This window comes from Meriones unguiculatus, chromosome 8 (assembly GCF_030254825.1).
Source record: "Meriones unguiculatus strain TT.TT164.6M chromosome 8, Bangor_MerUng_6.1, whole genome shotgun sequence".
NCBI classification, from domain to species: Eukaryota; Metazoa; Chordata; class Mammalia; order Rodentia; family Muridae; genus Meriones; species Meriones unguiculatus.
In genome coordinates, this window is record NC_083356.1 from 108251738 (window position 1) to 108261813 (window position 10076).

Here is a 10076-nt window from a genome sequence, read left to right on the forward strand (position 1 = left end):
ATGAAGGCGTACTCAGATGACAAGCACAATGGAACTGAGGCAACTGAGTTTATTCTTTTGGGACTAAGCACCCAGCCAGAGTTGCAGCCAGTTTTTTTTCACGGTGTTTCTCATGATTTACCTCATTACACTGACAGGGAACATTGGCATGATCTTATTAATCAGGTTCACTCCCCGGTTGCAAACCCCCATGTATCTTTTTCTGACCCATTTGGCATGTGTGGATATTTTTTACTCAACAAATGTCTCTCCTCAGATGCTTATCAATTTTCTGTCTGAGAAAAAGACCATTTCTTACATAGGGTGTCTGGTTCAGTGTTTTGTTTTTGTCACTCTGCTCCTAACTGAATATTACATGCTCACTGCTATGGCCTATGACAGGTACATGGCAATTTGCAACCCCCTACATTACAGCACAAAAATGTCCCGGCCAGTTTGCATTTGCTTGGTTACTTTCCCTTACTTCTGGGGTTCAATGGTGGGCACAATGCAGGTGATATTGACCTCACGGCTATCCTTTTGCGGACCCAACACCATCAACCATTTCTACTGTGCTGACCCTCCCCTCTTGATGCTAACATGTTCTGACACTTACATCAAGCAAACTGCCCTGTTTGTGTCAGCTGGGATCAATCTCACCGGTTCCCTTCTCATTCTCATCTCCTACACTTTTATCTTCATCACCATCATAAGGATCCGTTCCAGTGAAGGGCAGCGCAAGGCTTTCTCCACCTGTGGCTCACATTTGACAACTGTCACTATGTTCTATGGGTCCCTCTTCTGCATGTATCTGAGACCAGCAAATTAGAGGTCTGTTGAGCAAGGCAAAATTGTGGCAGTGTTTTGTATTTTGCGAGTCCCATGGTGAATACATTTATTTTTTTTTTCAATGCAGTTTATTCAGGAACCTTGAACAATCATCTGACCCTGGGGAAAGCCAGCCCACAGCTTAAATAGCCTCTGGGTAGCCAACCCAGGTGTGCCACGTGGGCAATGCAGATAGGTCCACATACATGGAAGCAAGCCAGATCCTCAGCCTTAGCCAAATGTAGAATTGTTCGTGACAGAGAACACCCACCATCGGGAAGGTGGAAGGCGGAAACCAGCTCCATCTTTAAGGCATAGCATTCCGCAGCTCTCCTTTTTGTTTTAGACGCATCAGGCAAGAGTAGAGGTCTGATCTCTGATATTAGAAATAAATTGGGACTTTGTACCGATGTTCATTTAGGTGTCATCCACCCAAAGAGCATCAGACCCGTCCGATACCTTTTTCTCAGAGGCGGGACCTGGGGCATCAACCCGCATGCAACCAGACATGCTCTTCTCTGGGTCGAAAGTGGCTGGCCCTGAGTGCAGTGCTTAGCCTCGCATCCTGAGCGTATCATTTTAGCTTTTTATGGTATCCAACCATGCTTGGGGAGAATGTCCTGCTTCAATGGCTGTAAAGGCCTGAATGATCATGGCTGCATCACACTGTTGTGAGACTCTAATCTTGCATATATACCACAGGCAAACCAAGGAGACCAACACCAGAAGGCCTGCTAACGCTCCCATGCCCGCCCATTCCTTCAGATGATTCATGGCTGCAGCAATCCATGATGATAATCCTGTGGCTAGTCCTGCGTCCACTCTGGTAGAATTTACCATGACAATGGCCACTCTCAGCTGCTCCATTGTAGTATCGAATTCTCCAGTCTAATTACCTAAAATATAGCTAGACAATTGTTTAGACAGATTTGCAGCACAGGGAAAATTCTCATGTTATATGCTAGTGACTCAAAGTCCAGCATATTTTCATTGACAGCCAAGTTGAGCGATTTGTCATAGGGTATCAATTTGCTCCTGCACGAGGTCAATCCTCTGATTGAACACCATCAAGCTTCCTTTTAGTTGAGCGTTAATTCCTTTATGTACAACTAAGGCATGAGCTACATTGGCTAAATGATTGTTCAGGGTCTGAGCAGTCTGCCCAGTATGACTCATGGCTAATGCCCTGGTGGTAGCTCCAACAGCCGCCAATGAGATGGTAGTAACAATAGTGGCTGTAGTTCCAAGATCCCTTTTCTGTCTGAAGAGAGTCATAGCGTGAGGGGCATCAACGGGCACAGGCACCCAGTGAGGCATGCGAGTAACCAGGGCATACCTAAATTTACTAGCATTCCAGCATTGGGCAAAAAAGCAAGTATCATTACCACAATTACTTGGCTCTATCTGGCTAATAATGAATAAAAATGGGGGATATAGACAAACAGGTGTGGGTTTATAGGAAATATTATGAAAAGCCTTAACCCCCTCATTGGAACATCCTGTGTCAGTTCTAGAACTAGCAGTGGTGGTGTCCGAGGTCTGAGTAGGGTAAATCCATTTATTTACAGCCTGAGAAACAAGGATGTGAAGCAAGCTCTGAGAAGAGTGTGTATAAGAACCCTCTGTAAAGTAGAGAAAAATTCAGCACCTACAGTAGCTCATTAAAGCAAAACACACCTTCAGTTTTAATAGACACTATGATGCTGAGAAGCAGAGAACAAGAAAAAGATGAAAATCATGTAAATACAGTACTTATAGACAATATTCCCTCCAAAATTTGAATTAAAAAAGGGTTTTTTTCTGATTTGTTTTACTTGACTATGGTTCTTTGGAGTGATAAGAATAGGTTTTGAGTGTATAACTTGGAATCAAGTGAATATAAGTGAAATTATATATTTGAAAGTTGTTGGAAAATCTGATTGAGAGGAAATGTAATCCCAGACATCATCTCTCACAATTAAACATATCCTAAGCAACTACAGTCTTGCTTGATAATTTCTCTCTAACATGTCTTCATTAGCATATAGGCTCTTAGTTTCACTTTGCAGCTCTGAATTGACACCTAGACACTTTTTTTTTTTTTTTTACCCAAGGTGATTTACAATATACTCCCTGAACTTAAAAACATGATTTCTATTCATGCTATGACCATACAATACATTTTAGGATATAAATTCTTTTTTTAATATTAAGGTAACGTTTTCTCTATTCTTCATGAAGATCTCCATACATTCAAGTTTCTGATTGCAACTGGTTACTAAACAAAAATTATCCACAAAGTAACAGATAATTTATTTTCTGTTCACATTGTTTTTTTTTTATTGTTTGTTATTATTATTTACATTTTATCAACTCTGCATCCCAGCTGCATCCTGCTCCCCCATTCCCTCCCAATCCCACCCTCCCTCCCTCAGCTTCTCCCTGCCCCTTTCCAAGTCCACAGGACTGGGGAGGACTTCCTCCCCTTTCGTCTAGCCCTGTTTTATCAGGTATCTTCAGGGCTGGCTGCGAAGTCCTCCTCTGTGGCCTAGCAGAACTGCTACTCCCTTGGGTAGCATTCCCTTATGCTAAGGAGAGACTGGGAGTAGTTGCCATCAAGCACTGGTCAAAAGCACAAGTTATCAGTCACTTTTTGGAAGATAAATTCCACCAGAAGAAATCAGTTTGAATTTTAAAATATTAAAGTATTTATTTGTTTTTGTTTTTTAAAGACTGTATTGTGCATTGACTTTATTTTTTCCTCTAATTTTATTTTATTGAAAATATATTTGAAGGACTCCAGCATGCTTAAGCATGACAAACATGGTGCAGGCAGGTCTTGGCCTTCCTGCTTTCTTCTTCATGCTGAAACTCTAGATCACATTCCTAGAGCTAGCTACCAATTTCATATGGTGACTCATTCCTGAGGCTGATTGCCAAAGTCCAACTATAAAAACAACAAGGTTCAGCAATCAAAAATCCCTATTTGATTACCCTCATTAACATGCTCAGTGAGAACTCATCCTAGCTCATTCTAACACTGACCTCATTTTTTTTAATTCCTTAAAATTACACCTTCAAAGTTATTTGCAACTGTTCTTACTTGATTAAGATCCAACCATCTTGTTGTTTGTTTGTTTGTTTGTTTGTTTGTTTGTTTTTTGCCTTGTTTAATAAAGGACTATTTTGTGTAGGAAATTGAAGTTTGAGTGTGGTCATTGCCTAATCCGGGTCCAGAGAGGAAGATTAATAAAATATATTTTGATTATGTTTCTCCTCTCCAACTCCTCTAAGATGTTTCCATCCCATTTGAATTCACACCCTCTCCCTCTCATTAGAAAATGAAGAGTCAACAAAAGACTAATAATAATATAAGATATAAACAAAAACAAACTAGAATATAACAAAACAAAGAAACAAACAGAAAAGAACAGAGATAAAGTACAAGAAACACATAAATACATATATTCATATACTATTTAATCCAATAATTCTACTCTTTGTCATATATCGTAAATCAGTGGTTCTCAGCCTTCCTAATGCAACAATACTTCTATACAGTTCCTCCTGTTTTGGTGATCCCCAACCATAAAATTATTTCATTGTTACTTTAAAACTGTAATTTTGCAACGGTTATGAATTACACTGAAAATGTCTGATATGTAGGACATCTGATATGCAATCCCCAAAGGGGTTGAGACCACGTGGCTACCACTGCCCAAGGTAGAAAATCAAAGCAATAAGCACTATGTATTAAAAGCAATATGAGTTAAACACAAACATTATTGGAATTAGAATTGAAAAAAAATTCTTTTCAGGAAAGTAATTTATTCTTTCTGCCCAAGACTTTAAATATACTTTCACTGTTTCTTTTTGATGATTAAAACAAATGATGATATGAAAAGCAGCAACTATATTATTAAATGTCATTCACAAGTATTTTATGCATAATGATTCATAATTTATCATATTTTAAAAGAACTTCAAAGATGGCATATGCCTAAAATACTGTCAGTAAAGTATAATTTGATAGATATAGATATAGATAGATAGATAGATAGATGTAGATAGATAGATCACATATGAATACAAATAAAAATATATAGAAAGACTAAAATTAGGTCAACCACTTGTACTAAGAAAGGTGACATGTCTGAAAATAAATCGTTGTGTTCTAAGACATAGAGGTAGACAAAATTTCAAAAATGGATGTCCAATAACAAATACTCAGCCCTGGTATTATATGTTTACAAGTAATTATACAAACCTACCAAGTTGTATTTATGTTCTTAGGAGTATGTTTGTGCACACACACGTATGTGCATGTATGCATGCATGCAAGCATGTGTATGTTTAACAATAAGAAGGAAGAGGACATAAATTTAAAAAAGATAAAGGGGTCGGTTCATGAGAGGCTTTGTAAAGAAGAATGGGAAGGGGAAATGATGCAATTATATTATGATATCAAAAGAACTAAAGTTATTTAAAAGTAAGTATGAAATTATTTAGGTAATACAACGAGTGTTTTGCAATAGTTATAAAATACACATGTCAAGAAATATTGTAATCTGGACATCAAATTATTTTCATGGCTGTAAATGGAAACGACACTGGAAAGTTTGATGTAAGTGGAAGTCTCCCAGAATAAATAATTTAGATCATAAAAATGTAAGCGGACCAGGGACCACGTTCCAAAACGAGACTGTCACTCACTTTCCTCCATTTGCTGACACCATAGATCAGCTTTCGTAAATCCCACTGTGTATACTATTACTCTCTCAAATATAAATATTACATTTTAATGATGAAAATCCCCCTTTTTTATTATAGTATTGGTTCTGAAAGAGAAATCTGACAGAACTTTGGACTTATTCAGTGGACCAAGACTCTAGAATGATCCAGCTTTACAAAAACCTATTGATGATTTATTTTCTGCAAAACTCAGTTATACATTCTACAACAGAGATTTCTAAAGAATCCTTATATAAACATTAAGGAAAACATTAAGAATCAAGTATTTACCAAGTGTGGAGGCACAAGCCTATGACCCTAGCACTCAGGGAGGCAGAGGTAGGTAGAACCCTGTGAGTTCCAAGCCAGCCTGGTCTACAAAAGCAAGTTCAGGACAGCCAAGCTACCCAGAGAAACCTTGTCTCATAAAAAAAACAACCAACCAAACAACAACAACAAAACAAACCACCTCAAATATTTAAGAGAATAAAAGTTAACTATATATGTTTCACCATACAACAATCTAGTAATGAATGAGTTAAGATGAATGGAGGTTAACATTCTACCTCTCCTTTTCCACTATTGAATCTGTCACTAGCTTTACTTGTTAGTACTATAACAACTTTATCTGGGAAATAAGATTCCATTGACTCTGGCTCTTCTGTATTTATTTATTTATTTATATTTTTATTTTTTTATCAGTTACATTTTATTAACTCTGTATCCCAGCCGTGTCCCGATCCCTCATTCCCTCCCAGTCCCTCCCTCCCTCCCTCATCTCCACCGTGCCCCTTTCCAAGTCCACTGATAGGGGGGACCTCCTCCCCATTCATCTGATCCTGTTTTATCAGGTATATTTAGCTAATAATAATCAAAGTTAAAGAGCACATGAATTTGAGTAGGAGTCAAATGGGTTAGAGAAAGGAGGGGAAGGGAGGAAAAGATGTAATATTTTCATTAAAAATAAAGATTATCACAAACATTAAGATTTCTCTGACTGTAAATCTCATAAACAATCCAGCTATACTCACTCCTGCAGACATGTTTCCAGCAAGTTATTCTTGGTTATAAAAGCATCAATGGGTAGACCATATTGGTCCAAAATAGCAAATTTTAAATGTAAGAGATGCTACAGAAATTATAGGCAGAGTATGCAGCTGAATGGCTCTGATTAATACTCTTAGCAATTTATAAATAGATGACATTTAACACATGGTTTTTAAACTTCCAGAATATACCTAGTACTACTCAATAGATAGGATGAATATTGAATACTGTATTTTGAGAAAAATAACAGAAATCATGGGCTGCTGATCCATCTTTAATGTTTACAAGAATGCTCAACTAATTATTGAGACATAATACTAAGTTCTTATTCAAGACATTGTATCAGAAATGATATAATGATTTAAACATTATAAAATGCTTTTGGCATGTGTTTTTAATGGTATTAGTCAAAGTAGATTGACTATAAGGGTTAAAAGGATCATGGATATGTAATCATGTAAACATTGTATGGAATCATAGAACACCAGGACAAATCTATTTTTCGTTTTTTTGCTAATGAATATATTGTTCAATAATACATATTTACCAAATATATTTCTAAAGATATTAATTTCAACAACAAATGAGAAAAATTAGCAAATGAGAGTTCAGTTTCAAAAATGACATGACACAGGCAAATGTGTTCCTTAAAATTTCTAAGTTAAAGAAGACACAGGGTGATTTCAATTAAATATGTGCATATACTGGCATTTATTGAAAGAGCTTGCCTTTAATGACCTGCTTCATGGCATTGATGACATCTTTGTTTCTTAGGCTATAGATCAGAGGATTCAACATGGGACTCAAAAAAGTGTAAAAAACTGCAATTACTTTGGACTCCTCTACTGACTTCTCTGATGGAGGTCTTAAGTACATGCAGAAAAGCGTTCCATAAAATATGGTGACTGTTGTCAGGTGGGAACCACATGTAGAAAAGGCCTTTTGTCTTCCCTCAGCAGAACGAATCCTCAAGATGGCTGCAAAAATGTACAGGTAAGATAGAAGAATGATAGTGAGAGAACTTGACAGAGTAAAGCCAGCCACCACAAACATGGCCATCTTTTTGACATGAGTGTCAGAGCAGGCCAGCATGATGAGAGGAGGGTCTGCACAGTAGAAGTGGTTGATTTCATGGGAGCCACAGAAAGACAGGCGAAAAGTGAGAAGAGTCTGAGAAAGCCCATTCAGGAAGCCAAACACATATGGGAATGTGACTAGAGACACACAAACTTTCCTGGACATCCTGGTACTGTAATGCAGAGGGCTACAAATGGCCACATAGCGGTCCAGGGCCATCGAAGCAAGGATGTAAAACTCTGTGATCACCAGAGCAATGAAGAGGAGACATTGTGTGAAGCACCCAGCATAGGAGATGGTCTTCTGGTGTGAGATGAAGCCGTGCAGCATGTTTGGGGTCACATTGGAAGAGTAGCAAATGTCTACAAAGGAGAGGTGCCCAAGGAAGAAGTACATTGGCGTTTGCAGGTGGGGATCGGTCCGGATCAGCACAATCAAGCACAGGTTTCCTGCCAGTGTGATGGCAAAGATGACCAGAAACGCCACAAAGAGGATCCTGCCCAGGACTGGGATGTCTGTGAGTCCGACAAGAATGAAACCCATCACTGCAGTGTGGTTTATGTAAGTCATTTTCTTATAGTCTGTAAGCTGAAAGTAACAAGAAATGAGATCAGTGCCGTTTCTTCTGTACTATCCATTAATTTCACTCATTTATTCATGCCCTTCTATTCATCTGCAGAACAGTTACTCTAGTGAGGGAGTATATTCTCCATGTCTTCTGTGTTATTCTTACCCTACATCACACGGGGGGTGGGGAGTGAATTTTGATTCACTTCCTCCACACTTTGTTCCTTTCATAGATCAATTTGTATCAACTTGATTTTATTTTCATAATCTGTCTTTAAAGACACTAATTTTATTATGATTTCTAAGCTTTCTGAAAAAAGTAAAACTTTAAAAAAATAAAAATAAGAAATGGAGCTGGTTAGGTCTATCTTAAAAATAATATACAGTAATATACAGTACCTCAGCAGTGATTTCTCATTTCAGATATAAAATAAATATGAATGTTAATCTTTTGCTTTTCATATAGATTTCTTTTCACCCATAGATTTCTCATTTAACTTTAGAAATCTAACAGAACTTAATTTATAAAAGTTGTCCTTTAATATGTAAAAAAGATTCAGATTCAAACTTTAATCTCTTATTGACAATTCACATATTTATTCATGTATACGTACAAATGACATTTTGTCCCATTATTGGAGCATATAGCAGTAATCAAATTATGTCCAATTACTGGAGCACACATTATACTGTTGATATTAATTATAGCAAAACTATTCAAATGAAATTAATCCAATTCAGATGTTAGAAAACCTCTTCTTATGAAGAGAACCTTTACACAATGAGTAAACATTGCAACTATGTTAGGGCAAGCGTGAGGTTTTAGTTCTTATTTTTGTATTACTAATCATTCATGAAAATATGAGCTTGAGGAAGCACAGGTGTCTGAGCAATGGCCTCTCTGTCATTGAGCTTGGGGAGTGGGTGATTATATAAATCTACTTATGAGTCTTCAGGTATAACACACTCAGAAAACTATGTGTCTGTTCTCCAACTACATATTTGGAGAACATGCATATGACATAGATTCTTTGTTGAAACAGAAAAATATCAAGATATGAACAGAAAGGTCAAGAGCAATTTAGGAAATATGCTTTCTATGGTGGTGAGCCTCTACACAAATATTCAATATACATCTTTACTTACCAAATGCAGAAAGTAAGTATCTGTGGACATGTATGTACCATATATTACAAAGTCAAGGTGAGGGGATTTATAAAGTACTGATTCAAAATAGACCCATTGGCTTCCACAAATAATTCTAAAGATCCAATTAAAATAGTCTTTGATTCTCAGGGGCAGATCTTAATTTGAAGTAATTTGAAGTTCATTGGGATTTATCTCCATAGGAATAGTTTAGCTATGTGTGTGTTTTTTTGTTTGGTTTTTTTTTTACTTGAGCTATTGTCATTTCATTTGTATTTCATTTATCTTTTGTGTCTACTAATAAGGAAAAATGAATTTACATCTGAATCACTTAGATAATGCATTTTATTGAAGGAAGGTGTCTGAATTTGAAGGTTTCTTGGTAAGTTAAGTAGACCAATAACACATCACTGTGAGGAAAAGAACACAGCAGATCAGCAGTGGTACCAAGCTGGGAGTTCAGTGTGAGTGAGAATTCCTCTGTGATCATCAGACTGTGTAAACTTCCTGCTTGATATTCTCATCCTTTGGGATTTCAGATGGAACTTTGGAGACATTTCATTAGAAATGGTAGTCTCTAATATCCCAAGCTCCAGTAGAGTGGTGAAAGCTGTAATTAAGCTATGCTATTTTGTACTAATTTTGTTTCATATTGTAAATGAAGCAGAGAAAGGTTTTTATACTCAGGTTGAAAAGGATTCACTTGGCTGGTGCTGAATACT

At 37.1% G+C, this 10076-nt stretch overlaps 1 protein-coding gene and 1 pseudogene across 1 annotated transcript; one reads left to right on the plus strand and one right to left on the minus strand.

The window, feature by feature from the left end:
• On the plus strand, nt 1-2472 carry LOC110566957 (olfactory receptor 5M11-like; annotated as a pseudogene).
• Nucleotides 2473-5674: 3202 nt separating this feature from the next.
• LOC110566955 (olfactory receptor 5M10-like) lies at nt 5675-8211 on the minus strand. The gene is made up of 2 exons (XM_060390599.1): nt 7287-8211; nt 5675-5733 (listed from the first exon to the last, which is right to left on the minus strand). Exons 1-2 carry the CDS (start codon nt 8209-8211, stop codon nt 5675-5677), a joined length of 984 nt encoding a protein of 327 aa, XP_060246582.1.
• Nucleotides 8212-10076: the final 1865 nt, after the last annotated feature.

Bases quoted from the DNA above. Each gene is read 5' to 3' on its own strand.
- LOC110566955 (XM_060390599.1), bottom strand. From the start codon at position 8,211: ATGACTTACATAAACCACACTGCAGTGATGGGTTTCATTCTTGTCGGA. The intron at 5,734-7,286 runs TCTTTCAATAAA...TGTAGAATGTAT, and splicing joins GCAGGTCATTAAAGGCAAGC to AACTGAGTTTTGCAGAAAAT.